We start from the raw sequence: 23,694 nt of genomic DNA, 5'->3' as shown, positions 1-23,694 counted from the left end.
TGTCTCTCTCCCTCCCCTTCTCTCTCTCTCTCTCTCTCTCTCCCCTCTCTCTCTCCCCCCCCTCTTTCTCTCCCTGCCCCTCTCTCCCTCCCTCACCCTCTCTCTCCCTCCCCCTCTCTCTCCCTGCCGCCCTCTCTCTCCCTGCCCCTCTCTCTCTCTCCTTCCCTCCCTGCTCTCTCTCTCTCTCTCCCTCCCTCTCTCTCCCTCCAACTCACCTCGGTACCAGAACGGAGTCAGTCCGACACCGGGAGGCCAGGTGCCGATCGCTCAGAAGCGAGCCTGGGGTTCCTCATGTTTAACCAGGCGGGCCTTTGGACCCGGTTGGCCGGGCGGCAGTCGAAGGCCTTTCGCTCCAGACTCCCTTATCCAAGAGCCCGGCGGGTGAAGAAGGGCGGCCGCCATTTTGTGAGGTCGGCGGGAGAGAGAGAGAAAGAGAGCGAGAGAGAGGGGGGGGGGAAGGAGAGAGAGAGAGAGCGAGAGAGGGGGGGGGGAAGGAGAGAGAGAGAGAGAGAGGGGGGTGGAAGGAGAGAGAGAGCCGCCGCTCCTCCGGTCGATGTGTTGCGGGCCGAACCCTGATGAACGCCCGATCCGCTGAGCCGGAGCCCTCGCCACTGCTCCCCTGCTCGCTGTCTCTCGGGCCGCGTGGTTCTCTGTTTTCCTGCGCAGCCAGCCAGAGAGAAGAAAAACAAAAGAGATGAAGAGAGACGCGACTGAGTGAACGATCTAATTTAAAGCAGCCTCTCCCCCGCTAAAAGGTGAGAGCCGGAGGGAGATTTTATGGGTGAAGAAGGGCGGCCGCCAGCACTTAAGGCCCGGCTGGTCTTTAATGGCCGCCACTCACCTCAGCTCGGCAGTTTGAAGGATTAGGCCCCGCCCACAAACGCCATGAAACGCCCCCCAATTGGTCAACCATCACGTCACTCAACGCTAATGAGCGGTAGGATTGGTCAACCGCTAATGAGCGGATTTTTGAACGTTCTTTGTATACTGTCCGAACAATTTTTGTCTGACCAAAAAGTAAATATGCCTATGACACTCCCCTGATCACCAGCTTTCTTTTGATATAACATATGTGTAGGTACGCTCTATAACTTTTGAGTGTATGGGCTTTTAGTTTTATTTTAATGTACCTTTCACATTAATGCAGTGGCTCAACAAAATTTGCCACAGGGGCACCATACACTTAAAAATCCATACTATGCAAATATATAGTGTTAACTTTTTAACTGCCAGAGCAAACTAAGGGACTATTTTTCTGACTCAAATATTAAAAAGGCTTTTTGTATTTTAACTTGCCTTTCACATCACCGCAGGCAGCACAATTAAATTTGCTACAGGAGGAACATTTACATAGTCACACAGATGATAAAACAGAATATCATCCAACTCACCTTGAGGGATGTCACAGAAGATCTAGCAATATATTAAAATATTAAAATACTTGAATAATTCATGTAGTCTAAACCTCTTCTGCATTACCTAGTTCAGTATTACAATCATCAAACATCCGATTATCACGCAGACTGCATTACAAAGCTATACTGTTGTCTGGTAACTTGGGCTGGAGGTAAGAGCCAATATTGACATACACTGGCCAGTGTAGTAGAAGTGAGAGCTGAACCAGATTCCTAACCTGAAGTGACCTGTATTCTCCCCATCTACAGGAGTAACATTTTCCGCAGTTTATGAAATTATAAATGTTTCTTTGCTTTCTCTTTATAGAAGTGAAAATTGCTGATGATGGAGATAATATAGAGCCAGAAATCATTTATCCTATAACCTGTGGAGAAAGTAAAGCCAACCTTATTTGGAAGAAGTTTGTTTGTCCTGGTATCAACATAAAATGTGTGCAGGTGGGTGATCTGTTCTGTACAGCTCTTTGTACAAAACCTAGTTTTTATGCAGTGAAGTGGTGGGTAAATAGAAAATTGCATCCTTTTTTCAGCTGGAACAGTAAGAAAGCTGACTGTAGAGTAAGTGGTGGTGGAGGCTTTGAAGCACCAACAGGTAGTATCATAGAATCAACTCTAGAGATTATTTCTACAGTCCCCTCCCCTGTTTTGAGTTCCCAGCGTGTTTGGCCTTATCACGGAAGAAGTAGAAATCTAATGAAGATTCATCAATGTACTGTTACCGCCGAATTGGAGCCTGAACGGACCCAGTGATATACAGGGTCGACGTATACCCAACTTCGACTTATAGAGCAATAAACTCAGACTACTGCGGACCTTGCTGGAATGTGCGAGTACACTTTTATTTACAGAGCGCTCTGGGAGAAGTGCTATACACCCCCTTGGTGCAATCGCCAGTTTCTCAGCTTTACAATAGCAGCCGCGCTCCTTTTATACAATTTAAAAACAGGAAAGATACCATATTACATTAATTCCTTGGCCAATCTGGTACTTTAGCATCCTTTAACTTTGGCCAATCCGATACCTTAGCAACCCTTAATCACATTGTCAAAAACAAGTTGATTATATTATTATACCGTTAGCAAACAACTTAATTATATTACTGTTCTGTACAAGTGGCATCACACGTTTGGTGTAAGCAGATCAAGTCAGCTGTCTGTTATGCCAGTGTCTGCAAAATGTCAATGAATGTCAAGTATTTCAGCAGGCACTACGGTGCCATTTTAAAATTTCCTCCAACAGTACCATTGTTGCATGCCTTCTTTCACTTGGCATTGGTGGAAACCTGAGAGCAGATTATCTGCTTTCTACTTTTCTCCCTATTAAGTCTCACCGGTTTGTGTATCTCCTGCACAAACTGGTCAGACCTAATGGGAAGGAAGCTAGAGGGAACAGATGCTATACCCTCACAAGAAAAACAAAGGAATTATGGGGGAGAAATTCGGTGGGCTGCGCCACCAGTTAGCGCCTAAAGAGGGCACTCAGTGGCTTTAGCGCCACTGGCCACGCCTCCCACGATATTTAGCTGGGGCGCTAATGGCGGCGTTAGCCTGTTGCGCTGCGCCGCCACCGATGACGTCATCGGTGTGTGCAGCGCCCCGCTACCGCCCCGATCGCGATATTTGGCAGCGACCGCCTCTGTAGCGCCGCTCGCTAATCGCGCCCGGTTCATGGGGCCTACCTGTGGCGGCAGTGACGCAAATTAAGGTGGAGGTGCGGGGCGGCCGTTTTTTTCGGCGGCCGCCTGCCAACACCTCTGTCCCCGGCCTCCTGTTCTCCCCCCGCGGCATTACCAGCTGTTTTCCGAGAGCCCAGCACTTCTCCTCGGTGCCGGGCTCTTTTGCCGGCACTCGCGATCGCTCATCGCGCTGGTGCAGGCCCCTCCCCATTTAAGAATGGGAGGAAGGCCTGCAGTACCGCAGCGCGCCGTGCCGCAGCGTGTGGCGCTGTGGCACGTTGTGCTGCGATATTCAGTTTCAGCGCCCTAAGAGGGACGCGGAGCGCCTCGAGCCTCGCCCCGTGTCCCTCTTGGGGCGCTCAAGCTGAATTTCCGGCAATCGCTGCTGCTCCGATCGCAGCGCAAAATCTGGCGCCCAGGCGAGCTTGGCGCCCCGTTTGCGGCTCCACCCAATTTCTACCCCTATGACTTTGGGGAGGTCCATTGCTACAGTACATTGGTAGAACCATAGAAGATTACAGCATGAAAGGATGCAATTCGTCTCGTGTATGTTTGTGCCGACTCTTTTGCAAGAACAATCCAATATCTACCTCCTGATAACTACTAATTTGCAGTGTCTATTTTTCTTTCTAGTTTGACAATCAACTTATAAGCCCCAAAGAGTTTGTGAATCTAGCTGGAAAATCTACATTGAAGGACTGGAAGAGAGCAATCCGTTTGAATGGTGTCATGCTGAGGTTTGAGCTACACTAGTACTGTTCTCATAGAAAGTTTGAATTGTATTATTATTGTGATTTCAAAATCTAAATAAGTATAAGCAAATTTTAATGATCAGTCTTAAAATGGAAGTACTTTGCCCAGAGAATTCATTCATGCCAAGATCTAGGAGCGAAGGTGGTATCACCTTCTCAAGGGCAACTAGGGATGGGCAATAAATGCTGGCCTTGCCAGCGACGGCCAGATCCCATAAGCGAATTTAAAAAAAAATCCTCACTCAGGTCAGTGGCACTTAACCAGAGATGGACCTGTTGGATGCATCTGAATACTGGCTTGATATCCATTTGTGTCCAATGGGTGCGGGTGGCCCATCCCCACGCCCCCATCCTAAAAGAGAAGGCGGGGTTCTTTAGCCTCGGTTACAACCCAGCTAGGATAAGGATCTCCGAAGATAAAAACAATGAGGATGGTAGTGGGAAACCACCTCAGCTACTCTTCCCTAATAAATGACTCAAGAATCTCGTGTGTAAGATTTATGTTAGGACCTGCCCTAGGGCAGAACACAATGGATGGACGGACCTCATGCAGCTAATGTGTAATCCAGTAGAGGGCAAACAGCCATAAGTGTATTGAAGCTCCAAGAGCCTGTCTACTAATAAGTGATGGACTGTAGTAGATCATAATACAGAAGTTGTCACCTGAGATGTCATCTGTTACTGGTTGATAATGCATATTTATAATTTTCAGATACAACTTGTTAACTGAAAACTGTTCTATTTTTACTTCTCTAAAGAAAAATCATGGATTCAGGAGAATTGGATTTCTACCAGCATAGTAAAGTGTGTTCCAATACTTGTCGTAGTACAAAAATTGATCTTTCCAGTGCCAGATCATCTTTGAGCAGCCAACAATCAACAGAGTACATCCCAGTGACTCCTGTTATAGCTGATGGTAACACATTTACTTTATTAGTATCTATGCAATTTTTGTATGCCGTAAGTCAAATTGAATAAGAGATGATTTTTGCTAAGAAGCAGGTATTTGTTTGGCTCAGTTGGTGGCACTCTCGTCTCTGAGTTCAAATGTATTCAAGTGCCGCTCCAGAAGTGAAGAACATAATCTAGGCTGACGCTTACTGGAGGTGCTGTCTTTAGATGAGATATTAAACCAAGGCCCAGTATGACTGTTCAGGTGGATGTAAAAGATCTGATGACACTATTTGGAAAAAAGAGAGTTCTTCCAGTATGCTGGCCAACATTCTTTACAGAGTAACTGGCCGTTGATTTCAGTTATTGATTGTGGGAGCTTGCTATGTGCATATAGGGCACTGTGTTTGCCTACAAAACAACAGCGACTGCAAGCAAAAGTAGTTAATTGGGTGTGAAGTGCTTTGAGATGTCTTGAGGGTGTGATAAGGTGATATATGAATCTAGGTTCTTTCTTTTCTTTCTATTTCTTGTAGTAGATTTTTACTTTTCATGAGACAGAACATGAAGTCAAACAATTGGCGGTCCAATATCAGTACTGCAAGTATTGTTTTTTTGATTCATTCTGGTTAACCATTCCCATAGAAATTAAGTTAGTCAGCTATCAGGAGGAATGTGTTTGGAAGTCATAGAAAAAACATGGAAAGATATTCAAAAGCAAGTATTGTTAAGGGACATGTGAACTGTGATGGTATATCTAATTCTGTGGTATATCGACACAGCAAACTAATGGAATTACTGTGCAGTGTAATTACATTCTCTTTGGATGACAGTGTCACTACTTGTAAATTTTTCAGTTTAATTTCAGATTTTTAGAAAAGCACATTTATTTTCATGAGGCATACACTAATAGATTCTTTAAAAGCTTTATATAAACCTTTCATCAAAAATTATTTGACTACCTTTCCATTTAAGTGACTACATATACCAGCAGGACATAGGACATTACTTGTAAGGTTTGGCTCTAGTTTCACAAAATTAAACTTTGGTTCTTACAGAACTCTTCTTTAGAGCCACTTGATCCCACTGAAAACTAAGCTAACAGATATGGGGCGGGGCTGGGGAGTAAAGATAATTCACCTTTGATGATGGCTGACATTATACTGGACACGTGCCCAGGCTGTAATAGCAAATACAGAAGTTTCAAATGGAAATATATTCTTTTCAATTCTTTCTGGACAAGCCCAGTTTCAGAGAGATTTCCTCTGACTCACCTGAGGAAATGCCTCGTTGAGCATTGTATGAGATTAGCTTATCTCTGGTCCTTTCAAAAAGTCAGGGTCGACTGCAACCAATATGGTGGGTATGTTGTGTTTAATCGGAGTTTAAGACGGATATAACACACTAGTTATACAGCAAAAACATATGACCGTGACAAGTAGTGGATACCACGCCAATTCTGACAGAACAGCTGGCATGCGCGAACGGCTCTTTTCTCTCTCTCTCTCTCTTTGAACTATCCAAGACTGTTAGACCAGCGTCAGCATAGATTCACCCTCGGGAGCTCTCCACTCCACCGTCTGTGCTGGGGGCTTTTCAGATCTTTCTTTTATACTCTTTTTAGGGGTAGACCTGGGGTAGAATATGGACAAGACCATCTAACCTATAGAGGTTCCCCTTAAAACAAGGTGCCCAATGGTATGTCAAGTTCCTTGTTTAAGCCATGGAAAAAAGGCCAACCCTCATGTTATCTCCCACCTGTCAGGGGTCTCAGCAGCCACTACACATGGTTTCTGTACTCAACCAATTATGGCCTTACAGTATGCTGAGAACTGTTTTCCCCTTATCTCATCTGATTCTGTCCTCCCCAAAGCTAGAGCCTCTTATCTCATCCTGCCTTGTCCTCCCCAGCCTAGAGTCAACAACTCAGACATACCAAATTCGGCCTTCAGACTTCTCCAATCAGAGGCCCCATTGTCCAGAGCTATTCGTGCAGCCAGCTGTGCAATTAACTATTTCAATTCATTATCAGACTATTGTTCCATGAAATTAATCATTAAATTCCCAAAAATACCCTTTATTCTTTTCTCACATGCAGGTTAACTTACGCATCTTAGCAAGCAGTTTTGTTGAAACAAAGTCAAAATCCTAACTTGGCATTACAATATGATTATTTATTTAAGCATTTATCCAGCTACTCTAATACTAGTCTAAAAGCACCATTTTAGGTACCCCTAATTTCTAACAACATGACAAACATAGCTTGTGATTCAGCACAGATCAAAAATACATTTACAATACAACAAAATAGCAACAGTTGATTTGATAAACTTTTCTGAGTGGCTGCTATTATTCTTAATGGGATTTTGAAATGTATAGATAGTAAGTACATACTTCAAAAAAGTGAAATCATTCATAGGAAGGTTAATTTGTGTAACATCTGTCCCTGGTATAGTTGCCTCCAGCTCTATCCTGTTCTGCCACCTGATCCAAGAACAAAACGAGATAAACAGTTTTTTAAATATTTCAAAAAAATTAATTTTATGTTTGGATACTTATAATCTGAAGTAGCATTTAATGAATATTAAGCAGTTATGGTTATATAACATTTGTTTAGTTTTATTCAGAACCTGTAGAATGTGGGTTCATTTTATACACTAATTATACACTAGACAAGGGGGTTGATATGCTATGGTACAAAACGCTTTCTTCAGAAAAATCATATTTTGTATCTATCTTCTCTTATATCTTATATATATAAATCGGTACTTCTGTCATTCTGTCTATCTGTCATTCTGTCTGTCATTCTGTCTGTCATCACCTGTGTGTCTGTCGGGCTATGCGCTCGAAAGTTACAGGGCGTACCTACGCGCGCGTTACCTCCAAAGAAAGCTTACGCTTCCGAGACGGTTTTAAGCGTATTTACTTTTCGGTCGGATGAAAATTGTTCGCGCCTTATGCAAAAAACCTTCAAAATTAAACTCATTATCTGCTAGCATTGATTGACTGACGTCAAGGTTCCACCAATCCTGTTCCGTCACGATTGACCAATCCTACAGTACGGTCCCCTGATGGTTGGCCAATCGGTGTGTGTGTGGGCGGGACTATTCGTTTTCATCTCGGGGATGTGGCAGCCATTGTTTCACTACCAGCTCTGTTCAGCTTCTAGCTCAAATGACTTCAGCTTCCAGCTAAAACTACTTTGAAAGTTAGTATCTCTTTTAAAAATAACATAAGATTTACCAAAAACGTTTTATAAGTACTTTCACTTTCATTTTTCAAGCTTTTAAAAGGTAGACAGACAGGGACACAGACAGGGCCCTAGACAGGGACACAGACAGGGCCCTAAAGCCTGGCACTCGATTTAAAATGTTGCCCAGCACCAGATTCACAAAGGGACACAGACAGGGCCCCAAAGCCTGGCACTCGATTTAAACCGCCTGCCCCAAAACAGCCCTGGCAACGCCGGGCTCTCCAGCTAGTATATTATATATATAAAACAGTATGTCTCTCTCTCTCTGTCTGTCTGTCTGGCTATACAATCAAAAGTTATAGAGCGTACCTACACATGTGTTATATCAAAAGAAAGCTCATCATTAGGGGACTCTTGTAGGCGTATTTACTTTTTGGTCGGACAAAAATTGTTCGCACATTATACAAAAAACCTTCAAAATTCCACTCATTATCCACTCATTAGCATTGACTGACGTCAAGGTCAACCAATCCTGTGCCATCATGATTGACCAGTCCTACAGTTCAGTCACCTGATGGTTGACCAATCGGTGTGTGTGTGTGGGTGGGACTAATCGTTTTCATCTTGGGGATCTGTCAGCCATTATACAGCAGCCAGGGCACCTAAAAACTTTGGTAATCCAGGTCAGTTTCTTTTAAAAAAAAAAATAAGATTTACCAAAAATGTTTTATAAGTACTTTAACTTTCATCTTTGAAGGTATTAAAAGCTAGAAATGTTTCGGTTAAAAAACAGTGCAAAACGGGCCTAGGCTTCTCCAACTGCCGACAGCCCAAATCCAGTCCCAGGCTCCCGGCCCACACATCCACCAGGCCCAAAAAAGCCCTGGAAACTGCCGACAACCCAAATCCAGTCCCAGGCTCCCGGCCCACACATCCACCAGCCCCAAAATTGCCCTGCAACGCGGGGCTCCCCTGCTAGTTTAGAATAATATGGTGAAGCAGGAGTGCTTGGAGGACAAAATACATTAACACGACTTAGATTAATAAATGATAATCTATTCATTATTTATCCATACAGATAAAAAGAGAATTACCCTTATTTTTACACATTTAATGAATTAGCTTCATAGCAATAAATGGGGAAAATGTTTGGTTTTGAAGAAGCATAGACTTGTTTTGTGTGCAGTGTTGAATTAGTGGATGCAATTTAGTGGGCCCACCACCCGCTTCTCCCTAACTCCCCCAAACCCATGACCTTTTTATTTCTGCTGATGTCTGTAGAGTCTGAAAATGAGTGGTGCTTGCTGACCAGTATAGATGGGGGTTGATGTTAATCCCCTCTTCTTCCACCCCCCACGACGGGCGGGAGAGGGTCAGGGGTTAAAAATTTAAAATCTCGTAACGTGACCTTAACCTGCTGCATATGCACCTGCTGCCATTTTTACGGGGACGGGTTGCATGACGTGCCGGTCCCGCTCTCGAGAGATGGGACACTTCATTATAATATTTAAATCAGGTTCCTACAGTGCAGTCAGGAGTCTGATTTAAATTTAACACTGGCTGGCCAGCCGGGTTTCCCAGGGCTCGGGAAACCCAGCAGCTAAATGGAGACTGGAGCAGCCAGATCAAGCAGGTAAGTGCTTTTTATAGTACTGCTTGTGAGCCAGGAGGAGAAGGAGCGCTGCCCGCCCCCCGTCCAGCAAACCTGCAGAATTTTCCCCCCTTCTGCCCCGCGATCTCGCCCTCCCTCCCTCCCTCCCTCCCTCCAGATTACCGGTCCGACACCTGCTTTCTGCCTCGCGATCTTTCCCAATTGCCGGGGACTGTCCTCAACGGCGCGTATGCGGAAGGTTGGGTCGCGTTACACATGACCAGCCTGTCAATCTAGCCGGGAAACGGAATTTAAAAACATGATAATGAGGTCCTCCCATTAAATTCGGAAGGACCTCCGCGTGCCTGTGATTTCTGGGTGTCCCCCCCAACCACCGGCTGCCACCCTCCCTCCCCTCCTCCTCCTCCCTCCCCTCCTCCTCCCTCCCCTCCTCCTCCCTGTAAATATCAGGGCTATGGTCTCCATCTGCAAAAGGTTGAAAGAGGGTCAGATTCAGGTAAATCGTTGCACATACTATACCCCTCCCACTTGCATAAATGGATCGCTAAATTAGTGGGCGTGCTGGAGAAATGATGGTGTAGAAAGCATTACCATGCCCATATTCTGAACATGGCCAAAATTGTTGCACAGCAGTCATGTTATAGTGAACTAAAAGAATTATACAGCTCATTGACTTCTGGTGACTTTAATCTACATATAGATTGGGCTAACCAAATTAGTAACAATACTGTGGAGGAGGAATTCCTGGAGTGTATATGGGATGGTTTCCTGGACCAATATGTCGAGGAACCAACTAGAGATCAAGCCATCTTAGACTGGGTATTATGTAATGAGAAAGGATTAATTAGCAGTCTTGTTGTACGAGGCCCCTTGTGTTGGAGCGATCATAATATGATAGAATTCTTCATTAAGATGGAGAGTGAAGTAGTTGACTTAGAGACTAGGGTCCTGAATTTAAAGAAAGGAAACTATGATGGTATGAGGCGCGAGTTGGGTAGGATTGATTGGGGAATGTCACTCAAAGGGTTGACGGTGGATAGGCAATGGCAAACATTCAAAGACCGCATGGATGAACTACAGAATTTGTTCATCCCAGTTTGGCATAAAAATAAAACAAAAAAGGTGACTCAACCGTGGCTAACAAGGGAAATTAGGGATAGCATAAGATCCAAGGAGAGGACATAAGATGGGCCAGAAAAAGCAGTAAACCTGAGGATTGGGAGCAGTTTAGGATACAACAAAGGAGGACAAAGGGATTAATTAAAAGGGAGGAAATAGAGTATGAGAGTAAGCTTGCAGGGAACATAAAAACTGACTGTAAAAGCTTTTATCGATATGTGAAGAGAAAAAGATTGGTGAAGGTCCCTTGCAGTCAGAATCAGGGGAATTTATAATGGGGAACAAAGAAATGGCGGACCAATTAAATACATATTTTGGTTCTGTCTTCACAAAGGAGGACACAAATAACCTCCCAGAGATGTCGGGGAACATAGGGTCTGATGAAAGGGAGGAACTGAAAGAAATCAGTATTTGTAGGGAAATGGTGTTAGGGAAATTGACGGGATTGAAGGCCGATAAATCCCCAGGGCCTGATAATCTACATCCTAGGGTACTTAAGGAAGTGGTCCTAGAAATAGTAGATGCGTTGCTGGTCATCTTCCAAAATTCGATAGACTCTGGAACAGTACCCATGGATTGGAGGGTAGCTAATGTTACCCCACTATTCAAAAAAAGGTGGTAGAGAGAAAACGGGGAATTATAGACCGGTAAGCCTGACATCGGTAGTGGGGAAAATGCGAGAGTCCATTATAAAAGATGTAATAGCAGAGCACTTGGAAACCAGTGACCGGATCGGACAAAGTCAACATGGATTTACAAAAGGTAAATCGTGCTTGACTGATCTACTGGAATTTTTTGAGGATGTAACTGGTAAAATAGATAAGGGAGAACCAGTGGATGTGGTGTATTTGGGCTTTCAGAAGGCTTTCAATAAGGTCCCGCATAAGAGACTAGCGTGTAAAGTTAAGGCACATGGGATGGGGGGAAAGTATTGACTTGGATAGAGAACTGGTTGGCAAACAGAAAGCAAAGAGTTGGAATAAACGGGTCTTTTTCTGAGTGGGAGGCAGTGACTAGTGGGGTACCGCAGGGATCAGTCCCAGGACCCCAGCTATTCACAATATATATTAATGATCTAGACGAGGGAACTAGATGTAATATCTCCAAGTTTGCAGACGACACAAAGCTGGGTGGACGTGTGTGCTGTGAGGAGAATGCCAAGATACTCCAGTATGATTTGGACAGGTTGGGTGATTGGGCAGAAGCATGGCAGATGCAATATAACATGGATAAATGCGAGGTTATCCACTTTGGTGTCAAAAACAGGAAGGCAGATTATTATCTGAATGGCAATAGATTGGGGGAAGTGGAAGTGCAATGAGACCTGGGTGTCCTTGTGCACCAGTCGCTGAAGGTAAGCATGCAGGTGCAGCAGGCGGTTAAGAAGGCAAATGGTATGTTGGCCTTCGTAGTGAGAGGGTTTGAGTACAGGAAGAAGGATGTCTTGCTGCAGTTGTACAGGGCCTTGGTGAGACCACATCTTGAGTATTGTGTGCAGTTTTGGTCGCCTTACCTGAGGAAGGATGTTCTTGCCATGGAGGGAGTGCAGCGAAGATTCACCAGGCTGATACCTGGGATGGCAGGAATGACGTATGAGGAGAGATTGGGGCGATTGGGCTTATACTCGCTGAAGTTTAGAAGAATGAAAGGGGATCTCATTGAAACTTATAAAATTCTAACAGGACTAGACAGACTAGATGCAGGAAGGATGTTCCCGATGGTCGGGGAGTCCAGAACCAGAGGTCACAGTCTAAGGATAAGGGGTAAGCCATTTAGGACAGAGATGAGGAGGAATTTCTTCACCCAGAGTGGTGAACCTGTGGAATTCTCTACCACAGAAGGCAGTAGAGGCCAATTCATTAAATATATTCAAGAAGGAGTTGGATATATTTCTTAAGGCTAAAGGGATCAAGGGATATGGAGAGAAGGCAGGAACGGGGTACTGAATTTGGATGATCGGCCATGATCGCATTGAATGGCGGAGCAGGCTCGAGGGGCCGAATGGCCTACTCCTGCTCCTATCTTCTATATTTCTATGTTTCTATGTACACCCCCCCCTTAATGACTTCAGGGAATGCCAATATGGGAAGACTTAAATTTTTTCCTTGTTGCAATCCAGGATTGCATCCCACTTCCGTAGGATGCAACCCTGGAGGCAGGATCTCCCACCTTGTGGATCAAAGTACCGTAGAAAGTGACTCAATACAAAAAAGCATCATGCTCACTGAGGCTCAACCAGGGCAGGTTTTCAGGATTAGGTCTCCATTCCTGCTTACTGCCATCAACAGATAACTATACCCAAAACAAGACAGAAGGACATCTCACAATCAGTAAAAAGTGAGTCACAAGGATGCAGTAAAAAGGCTAAATAATCAGCCCAAGAATGTCCTCCTTTTCTCTTCTCCCCCCTCCCCCCCCATTCAAGTGAAATACTAAATATTTACAAAAACTGTCACCCACTATTAATATATTGTACCAAACTATTTAATGTATAATGCCTAAAGCAGTGTAAGGTATGTACTATATTTAATGTACTGTAAAACAGCAAAGTTTAAACAAAAATGAAGATGGCAGTGCCTCAGTCGAAAGAATATTAAAATCTGTCAAATGGCACAAAAACTTTCCTGCATTGATGAGGGGAAACAGAAAAGAGAGGGACATTAAGAACAGCTGAAAATGAAATGTATTTCATTGAGGAGTACAGGGAAATTCCTCTGAATGAGTCAGTGACTAATACATTATTTATTTTTCAGAAGAATACCTAATTCATGACTGATTACTGACTTTTTCAGTTAATGGCTCACCTGCCACATCTGGAATTGAGAGTTGCGAAGACAGTTGTGAATGGATTTCTGCAATTGGAGGTACTGAGCCTTAGAACTTGTTCAAAATATGTGCACAAAGAATGTCAGTCTACATGTTATAAGCATTTATAAAAAGGCCAATGGTGCATAGTTGGAAAATTTAGGCCTAAGTGTAATATATACGGTTCTTAAACATGCTCTGCCTAGTTCTAACGATTGTAAAAGTGTACGTTTAAGGCAGTTTGCTATGAATATGATATTATTATAACACATATAATCTGTTCTCCAAATAAGTTTTTACACAGTAGTTTATTAGAATGTGGAATACTTTACCACAAGTGACTACTGAAGCAGAGCCAATTGCGGGGAAATAGCTAAACACTTGAAGCGAAATTTGATGATACAAGAATATGGGATTAGAGTAGATTGTGTTGGTGGGAGAGCTAGCACAGGCACAATGGGCTGTATAGCCTTCTGTTACAAAAACTTCTACGTTTGAGTGTGAATGGAACGGCTAGGCTCTCTAAATTTATTAATTCATGCTATTATTCATTTTGTTATCTTTTGTCAAACCAAAGAGGATACCTTCTCATTTTGGCGTGGATTAAAAGAAGCAGGTTTACTGGAAGAGGTCATACAGGAGTTTCAGCAGGAGATGCAAGGTACTCTGAAAGGCCTTCAACAAAGGCTGCATCAGCCTCCTCTTCAAGTTGGTGGTGAGTACATCATATCTTTTTAAACACATTGGCCTAGAAATTGAGTGGGCTTAGCGCCCATTTTGCGGCGCTAGAGGGCATTGCGCTGGACTTACAGCCGGTTTTGAAATTGACTAGGGCCCAACATCGGCGTTACACCGGTAGCGCTGCGCTGGCACCGATTACGTCATCGGTGTGCGCAGCGTCCCGGTTGCCGTGGTGATGGGCCCCAGCGCCGAAATTCAGTTGCGGCCGCCTCGCCCGTGGCAGCCGCAACTAAGACTCTGGCAACAGAGTCTTGCACGACTTTGCGCCGGCGCATAAAGGTGGAGCGGCGGCCGGCCGCTTTCCTGCCGGCCGCCTGCCCGCACCTCCCTCCCCGGACTCCCCCACCCCCCCCCCCCCGCGGAACAGATGCTTCTTGGCTGCGAGCCCGGCACTTCCCCGAGGTGCCGGGCTCATTTTTGTGGCGATTTAACCGGCCAGCGGGCGGGTGCAGGCAGCTCCTCCTTAACTGAAGGAGGAGGCCTGCACTTCCCGAGCCTGCCGCACCGCATCGGGCGCCGCAGCGCCAGTTTTCAGGCGCAAACAGCCTTCAGTAGCGCCGGCAGCCGTTTGGGCGCGGCGCTACTGAATTTTTGGCGCGCACAGCGCGACTTAGCACCGGCGCTAAATTTCCGGCGTTAAACCCCGGCGCAGCGCAAACTCAATTTCTAGGCCATTATTTAAAAACTTAAAAGAAAAAATTTAATATGATACAATTCTAAGAGCACTCATCAATTTCTTTTAAAAAGTGAGTAAAATGGCAGTTCACACACTTTAGTAAGATATAAACGAAAACGTGACCTCACAGGGCAGATTTTCCTGTTCTTGTACCAGGGTGCAGTGCATATAGGAAAATTGGGCGGGAAGATCGCGTAAGGGAGGCTGCTAGATTTTCCATCCATTTGAAGTACAGGTGTAATCTTCCCCAGCTGATTATCCTCTCTGAACTACGCTCAGGTGCAGGAATAGGCAAATCTGCCCCCACAATCCGATAGACTAGGAAAAGGGCATTTTCTTTTTTTATGCCTTTCCGTATCTAAACTTTAGCTTGTCCCTGTAGGCAGCATTCCTAACCCTGCTTCCTCTGACTGATTGTAGAGTGGAAAGTAGTCAACAGGCAGGTATGGACACAGAAACACAGAGAGACATACACAAACCACATACAGGGGACAAAGAAAGGAAGCAAATCTACAATATAATATAATGTATATACATGAACGACAGAAGCTTTAGGAATAAGATGCCAGAATGGGAGGTTGTGGCAGTAGAGAACTATGATACAGTAGGAATATCCAAAACACGACTGACCTCAGAGGATTGCAATTAATAAAACATGCAGGAGTACAGAGTGTTGAGAAAAGACAGATGCACAGGAGTGGAGGTAGTGTAACCTTATATGCCAGGGATACCTCAGAGGTTTAAGAGGTTTATTCTGTAGGAGATGGCAAGTTACTCAATGAACCACTCTGATTAGACATTCTTAATCTGAAAATGGCAAAGTTAACATTTGGGGTATGCTACAGAGCCAGTGAGCAAAAAGAATGATAGTTTGCTCTATATGAAGAGTTAAGAAGGGTGTATGAAAGCAGGAACATTCAGACGACTTCAGTCAACCAAATATAAATTGGGAATACCTAAGTGGCTTGGAGTCCAATTTGGGAAACATAACACATGGCTGCTTCATGACCCACAACAACAGGGAAGCCACGAGAACTAGTGCAAAACCTGACTTGGTAATAGTAACTGACCCAGACAACATACAGGAAATGGAAGTCGTGGCATCCTTGGATGGTAGTGACTACAGAATGATCAAGTTTAATATGATCTGAGCCTCAAATACTGAGAAGCGGGGGCAGGTATGTAATTTTGGAAGGGCTAACTTCAAACAAATTAGGTAACTGCTTAAACAAATTGACTTAAGGGTTTTGTTCTGCAACATTTCAGTAGAGGACAAATGGAACACCTTTAAAGACATAATGCTGATCATGCAGGGAAAATATGTACCTCGCATCAGCAAGCATACACTAAACAGGAGTGACCCTAAATAAACAAACAAATTAATAAGGACTGAATTGAAAGGAAAGACAACCTCTACAAATCCTACAGGGAGAGGCGAGCAGGATTCTTTGGGATGAATATAGCAACATGCAGAAACATGTTAAGAGGCGGATCAGAGGGGCAAAGAGAGACTTGAAAAAACATACCTGCAGATGAAAAAACATAATTGTAAAATTCTTTCAGTACTTTAACAGTAAAAGGGCAGTCAGAGAAGATGTGGCCACCATAAAGGGTACAAACAATGCTAAAACAGGGGAGGAGAATATGTGATTGCTAATATTCGGAATGATTACTTGTTCTAAGTATTCATAAGGGAAGACATGAGCAACATGTCCTTCCTAAGTAGCGATAACTTAAGTAGAATTAAGAACTTTTATATAAATGTGATGGAAGTCCTAAACAGCCTAAAAGCATTCAAAATAAGTTCCTACTTGACCTACCTTCTTGACTTTTTTGAGGAGGAGACATTCTAAGTGGATAGTGGAAAGCCCTACAATGTGGTGTCCCTGAACTTCAAAAGAAGCATTTGACAAATTTCCACATGAAAGGCTACTAATAAAATTCAGTGCAGTGTGGATTCACGGTAAACATTGGAAATAGATAAGAAATTGGCTGAAGGGTAGAAAGCAGCAGGTATTAGTTAGAAGACTTATGTCAGCTAAGTGAGGTGCTCGGGGCTCAGTCATGGGGCCCCTACTGTTTCTTATTTACATCAGTTAATTGGATTCAGAAACTCAAAGTTTGCAGATGGTACCAAATTAATCGAGGACGCAGTTCAGCAAATGTAGGATGAGTTGGACATGATTTATATTAGTGGCTGGGAACAAAGCCGGATTAAATTTAATATGGACAAGTGGTAAGTACTGCATATAAGAAAAAATGGACAGCACATACTCCATGAATGATGTTGAAATAGGTTTGGATAAAGTTGAAAGAGGTCTAGTAGATTTGACGTTCAGCATGTCTAATGAACAACTGGAAGCAGACATTTTGTATAGAACTTTCTCTATGTGACATCATGAATTTCCATTCCAGTGACATTGTGAGTAGGAACAGTTAGCTGAGGGCTGTCCTCCATCCTCAATTTATTATTCTATTGGTGTAGAACTTAAGAGGGAGAGTTTGACACAAAGTTCTAGTTATCCATTAAACTAAGTAACAAGGAGTAATTGAAACACACAAATATCTTGCTTTATAACAGAGAACTATGCTGCACTTTAGAAAAATAAACTTCCCCTCTAAGATTGTAGAAAGGCAAGTTGAATTAATATTTTTGCCATGCAAACATCTGATGCACATATAATTTTCTTCTCCATGGAATAGGTCAACATCTATATAATAGAATATAGGCAAAATTCCTTTACGTTAATAAGTACCCAATGTTTAATCTTTATTATACTTTTAAAAGGCTTGCATCTAGAATGCATCTTACACAGCAGAGGTCACATTCTGTTACAGATGCCAAACAGTCTTAAAGACAAAGGATAGAAAGTCAGTCATTGATCGGGAGCCTGATATTTACAAGCAATTTACGGATCTATAATTGACCTTGGCTACAATTATCTGGATTCCCATAGGGAGTATTTGAGCTGTGGGCTTAAGGACAGGCCAGGATAGCAGCCAAATGTATCGCGCTGCAGACCTCAGAGGATCACTATGGGAATGAACAATAATAAAAAGATACCTAACTCCTGCTAATTATGAGCCTTTGTAGACTAATTCAGAGTGTTTGCAAAATTGTTAAAAGTAAAATGTTATGAAAATATTGTGAACTTGAATGTTCTTAGATTTCAGTAAAAATATTCTCTGAGACTTTTTTGCCTCCACATAGCTTCCTTTATGAGGAAAGAGCTGCCCAGGCTGTACACCTGGCATAAACACCCCCAATGTCGGTCTGTAATACGCCAACAGGAGGCCAGATTGTGACAGGCTGAGACTTGCACTGTACACTTCTGTGCTTTGAGGTGGAACACTTCTCTGCTACAAGGCTTTCCATATAATACTCCTCAGCTGAGAACTGACAAACCTCATCGCAGTTGTGGCAGAGCACATTGAGTGATGGGTAACTCTGGGACACTAAGCTATTACCTGGTTTTCCAGGTTGAACATCAATTTTAGGTTTTGAAATTTGCCTGTTTCCCCTCCAGCCCCTAAACAAGCCTGTGACGCCATAAGTAACAGAATTAACATTGAATCATCTTGTTTATCACTAAACAGATATGTTATATTTCATTAATATTAAAAATTAAAACTGATCTCACAGACTAATACAAAAAGTAATATTCCACAAAATTGTTCTATTTACATGGGACTTGTAAAACTGGGATAAACAGCATTTCATGAATGAATGTTTTACCAACAGTTTGTAAGTCTAGGTTGTAAGAGTGACTGAATTCTTGAAAAAACAAACCAGAAATAATTTCTACGGACAATATTTTCCATTTAATTATTTTTGGAAATGATGTACTTATATAATTTTTGAATAAATCAGTACCAAACTAACTGCAGTGTTTTAAGTGTGATTTAATTTTGTTTGTTTCACTTACTGTTAGATAGCATTTTTTTATTCTTTTAAAAAGCCTGTTGGACTGTATTTAAAGATTTACTAATTTTATATTGATTATTATTTTCAGATGCGATCACTCTCAACAATATTGTACAAAGTTTTGGTCTTTTGGACCTTGTTAAAAAGGTTTTGACAAGTCACAAGAGTCAAATGGATCGTTCCCGAGAGCAGTACACGCGGGATTTAGCGGGTGAGTACAAGTACAGGAAACTTTGGTTTATCCGGAGGTTAACTGTCCGGAATGCTTGATCCACCAGCAAAATTCAGGAGTCGGTTCAGTAAGTTTTTTTTCTTTTCGTTGCTTTTTTTTCACCAGTCAGGCTCTGCAAGGTCTAGCTAAAGCTGTTGCTTAGCTACAGAGACGCTTGCAAGCTACGGCCGACTGTTTAGAAGCTGTTGGGGTTTGTTGCTAGATACGGAGCTCAAAGCTCCGTATGTTTTAACATTAGCGCTGGTTTGTCCGGCAGTTTTGATGGGACGGCAACAGCTCGGTCCCGTCGGTGCCGGATATCACAAAGTTTCCTGTACATTTATGTACTGCTGCTGAAAGATAATACATTTCTGACTTAACAGTAATACAAAGCAGAAATTATTCTTTTGTGCTAACAATAGCAATATTTTTGAGGTGCTTTTATATTTACTCCCCTTTCAGTGTGGAGAGATGTGTTAATCCAGAGTTGATAATCTATTTGTGTGCTGTCATCAATGGTACTGTGCAACCGGCTTATTGGAAGTGCAGCAGAGCAGCCTGGGATGATTCCTGTCTCCCTGTGTGGAAATTGCTGGCCTCCCCACAATGCCTCCCTGTGACATCACAGTTGAGTGGGAGGGATTATGGATAGAATCCTCGTTCCACCAATCTGTCATGTAAAGTGTTGGTACTTCAACTTGCTGCACCACTGCTACAGTTTCAATGAAGTTGCAGTTAATATCATTTTCCCATGCCAAGTTCTGGGACTAACAGCTTGCATGGCACCATCAAGAATGGGCACATCACAGGAGCTGCCCCAAACTGATGTTTTCAGCCTACCCTATCGGACAGAATGTTGGGAACTGAAAGGCCAATGTAAAGAGAGATGGAGCCAATGAGGAAAGCAAGAATCAAACCAAACAGATAACAATAGGTAGGTAGCTATCAAGAGGAAACAGTTAAATCAAAGTGTATCAAGGAACTATTTCCATGGAAAAACACACTGGCCCGGATTTTGTGGTCAGCGGCGAATGAATGGCACTCGCTGTTCATTACGCTTACAATTGCCCACAGACTTTTCGTGGGCTTTTGCGCAGCTACTTGCAGTAATTCGAGAGCCACTTCAGCACGGTTCCCTCTACAGGGGATCTGGGACCTGTGTGAGCAGATCAAGCAACATTGTGTCTCTTCAACCAGTCAGATTGAAGAATCCTTACTGAGACAGGCCCCGATATTTACTCTAGAGGGAGGGGTCCGACATTGTGCGGGAAAGCTGGAAGTAAGTTCAGTGCATCTGTCAGTGGCTTTTTAACTGAGCTAGTTCATAAGCATTTTACTTCTGGGTCTGGCATCCACTGCGCGGCAGAGGGTATGATGAGGACCCGCATGGCGCGATCTCAACTCCAGTATTTAAAGGGCCAATCCAAAGATGGAATTCGGAGGAGTTGGAGTTTGCAACAAAGGAAGAGGAAGTACAATAATGGATTTGAGACGGGCAAAGGCTGTGCCACATTTCATTGATGTCTCGCTTGATGTGCTGTTGGGGGCTGTGAGGAGCCGCAAGGAGATGCACTTCCCCAGCAATGGGAGGAAGAAACCTGCTGGTGACACCAAGGTGGTGTGGCTGGAGGTGGCCCAGGAGGTAAGCAGCAGGAGCGTAGTGCCACGCTCATGGATTCAGTGCAAGAAGCAGGTCAGGAATGGTGAGTACAGTGGCACATTCACCTACATCTTGCTGTGCGCATCACCCTACCCCCTCACTCTGCCTTGTCAAGCCTACGCCATCAAATCACTCCTTACACTCCATCACATCATTCCTCACACCCACTTAACCTTGCACGTGCACTCATCCTACTCTTTCTACGCACTTCCTCACATCCCTATCTATCCATACACCACTGCCACTCACCCTCATCCTTATGCAGTTTTGTGCCTCTCCATGATAGTCACCCTCACCAAATGCACTCCGTCCATCGGGTGAACACATGCCATTACAGTGACTCATAGGTCTGTTCTTTCCTTCGTTGCAGAAGAGAGCGCAGAACACGAGGGAGAGAATCGGAGGTGGGCCTCCAGCTCACAAATGCAAAGGAGGAGGCACTGGAGATCAGTGGAGTTTTCGCGGTCCTGGCCGTCGGAGATGGGGAGACAGGAAACTCCTAGCTGCCTGGTGACACAATTAAATATTAGCAACCCACCATACGGCACTCAGTCATGTTGACTTGATATCAACAGCGAGTGAAATATGATCATCTTCCTAATGATAATAGCAACAATCTTACCTTGCCAGTACTAATTCATGTCTTTTATCTCTGATAGGACCTTCAGGCGTGCAGCAGAAGTCAGTGGAGGTCGCTGCTGAATTCTTCAAAGGAGCTGAGTCCTTCTGAGGGTGCACCATCACAGGACTCATACATACCATGCACCAGCTCAGATACTCGCACTTTGATGGGACCAGTAAAGCAGATAGTTGGGTTTTTACCTGGTGACTCAAGTGAGCAAAAGTAGATGGTGGTGGCAGGGACAGCAGTGGAGAGTCTGCGTCGGAGGGCTCAGCCGGACACAGATGCTGTACCCCGGGGGCTGTTGTTGAAAAGGAGAATCAGCAGCAGAGATTGTGTGATGCACTGACAGGCATTCCAAGCACAATAACCATTACTGCAGAGAGAGTGGAGGAGTCTGCTTCAAGCATTAGTGGGTTGATGTTGCAGGGCATTGCGATGATGTGTTCTTGCATGGATAGAATGGCCAGCTCCGAGGAATATCAACACAGCTATCAAATGAGTCCATGCACATCTTGACCACAGCCATGCAGACTCTGGATGACAACATGTCTGTCACCTTAAATAGTATGATAGATACCGTAGCCTTGGCCTACTGTGCCGCACTGATCTGCACCAAAGTGCTCTCTAGCGCAGTGGTAGCAGTGAAATGCGGCTGGGCCATGATGGGCCGAAGGGCCTCTTTCTGTGCTGTATGACTCTATGACTCTATGAGACATGGAAGTGGGGACTCCACTCAAAGCGCTTCCACTTTTCAACTGGTTGCCCCCCACCCCTCTCAGTCAGTAGCCCACATGCTGCCTCGTGTCCCGATAGCCGAATCTGCCCCTGCACAGGTGCAGGCGGAGCAGTCTTTGGCGGGGCCCTCATGGGCTCCAAATCCCAGAGGTCGTTGGCCAAGAGCATGTCGGCCACCAGAGCAGGGATCTGAGCAGCCTGCCTCTAACTCTGCTCAAACCACAGGAGTTACACCATGTAGGAGCAGTAGGAAAAGGAAAAGTAGTTGCTTTGTAGTTGCACAAGGGTATCCATGTGGGTGTATGATAAAATGTAATGCTGTTTGTATAGTTAAAGCACATAAATATTACTCTTTTGCATCACTTTCCCGTCTTTCTCAATGTTGGTTGCTGGGTGGCAAGTCACCTTTTAAATTGTTTGATGAAGAATGGGAAGACATGAATTAACGGGGACCAATGGGGGAATGTGCAAGGGGTGGTTGGTTGTTTGCAGGACTGCTTCGAGTCAGTGGCATTGTGGGGGCGGGGTTAGGAAGAGTGACTGTTGCATGTGTTTGTGACGTGGGTCCAATGGTACAACCTAAGGGCACCTTGCATTAATAAGGGCATTCCAGGCAGCAATGTGAGCAGCTGGTGGTGCATTGCCCTCAGCACCTGCCTCCTCCTCGTTTTCTTCCTCCTCCTCCTCGGATCCGAAGATCTGAGCTCTGCGCCTTGTTCCTCCTGCAGGTCCAAACCTCGCTGCTGCGCAATGTTGTGCAGAGCACAGTACACCACGACCATTCTGGAGACCCTGGCTGGTGCATACTGAAGGGCGCCTCCGGATCTGCATAGGTACCTGAAGCGCATCTTCAGCATGCCGATGGCTTGTTCAATCACAGCTGGTGGTCATATGGTATTCATTGTAGTGTTGTTGGGCTTCATTGGCCGTGTTTCTGATGGGTGTCATCCGCCAAGTTTGAAATGGGTATCTCTTGTCTCCTAGTAGCTACCCCTTAAGTCTGCTTGCAGGCCCAAAGACATCGGGGCGCTTAGGCTGCTGCAGTACCAAAGCATCATGGCAACACCCTGGAAATCTTACACACATCTGTAGAAATATCTTTCTGTGGTTGCATACCAGCTGCTCTCTGCTGCTGCCCTCTCTGCTGCTCCCCTCTTTGCAGCTGTAAGTGTTGAGTATTTATTGCAGTATTTCCCTGAGATTGATTCAGCCCCCTCAATTGCCGCTGTGCTCTCGCCTTGCTTTCACTGGCGAGTTTCAGGAAGCCCAGGAAACCCGTGGATGCACCGTTAAATTTAAAAGTCAGTTGAAATAGCACTCTAATTGAGCGATTAGTATATGTTATTAGGCAACCCGCATCTCCTGAGCAGGTTGCGCACAGCCCAAAGTGCTCCGGTTAATTGTGGAAGCCTGTACCCAAACCATGCGCTTCTTCAGTTTAATATTCCCCTCACAACGTCTAAACCAAGAAATGTAAGTTAGAATATTTAATTCAATATAAAATCATGTACAGAAAGTAAAATAAAGAGAGGGAAAGAAAGATGGGATTAAGAGAGATATAAAAGAGACAGATATAAAAGAGACAAAGAAAACGTTTAAAAAAAATAATTTTTAATTTTTTTAAATCTCCAACAATAATTAAAATCTGAAAGAATGAGA

General features: G+C 44.1%; 1 protein-coding gene across 2 annotated transcripts in view; it reads left to right on the top strand.

The window, feature by feature from the left end:
* The window catches only part of gmeb2 (glucocorticoid modulatory element binding protein 2), a 65,514-nt gene that overhangs the window by 29,731 nt on the left and 12,089 nt on the right, over positions 1-23,694 (top strand). For both annotated transcript variants that reach the window (XM_086005344.1, XM_086005345.1), the window contains 6 exons: positions 1,723-1,853; positions 3,724-3,827; positions 4,601-4,758; positions 13,450-13,521; positions 14,040-14,177; positions 18,893-19,015. In XM_086005344.1, coding sequence (XP_085861470.1) covers positions 1,723-1,853; positions 3,724-3,827; positions 4,601-4,758; positions 13,450-13,521; positions 14,040-14,177; positions 18,893-19,015 — 726 coding nt within the window. The remainder of the gene's footprint in view (positions 1-1,722; positions 1,854-3,723; positions 3,828-4,600; positions 4,759-13,449; positions 13,522-14,039; positions 14,178-18,892; positions 19,016-23,694) is intronic.

This window comes from Somniosus microcephalus, chromosome 13 (assembly GCF_052327205.1).
Source record: "Somniosus microcephalus isolate GS21.2 chromosome 13, FLI_Smic_1.0, whole genome shotgun sequence".
Lineage (NCBI taxonomy): Eukaryota > Metazoa > Chordata > Chondrichthyes > Squaliformes > Somniosidae > Somniosus > Somniosus microcephalus.
The sequence above is the reverse complement of the archived record's forward strand: the minus strand, read 5'-3'. Positions and strand labels throughout refer to the sequence as shown.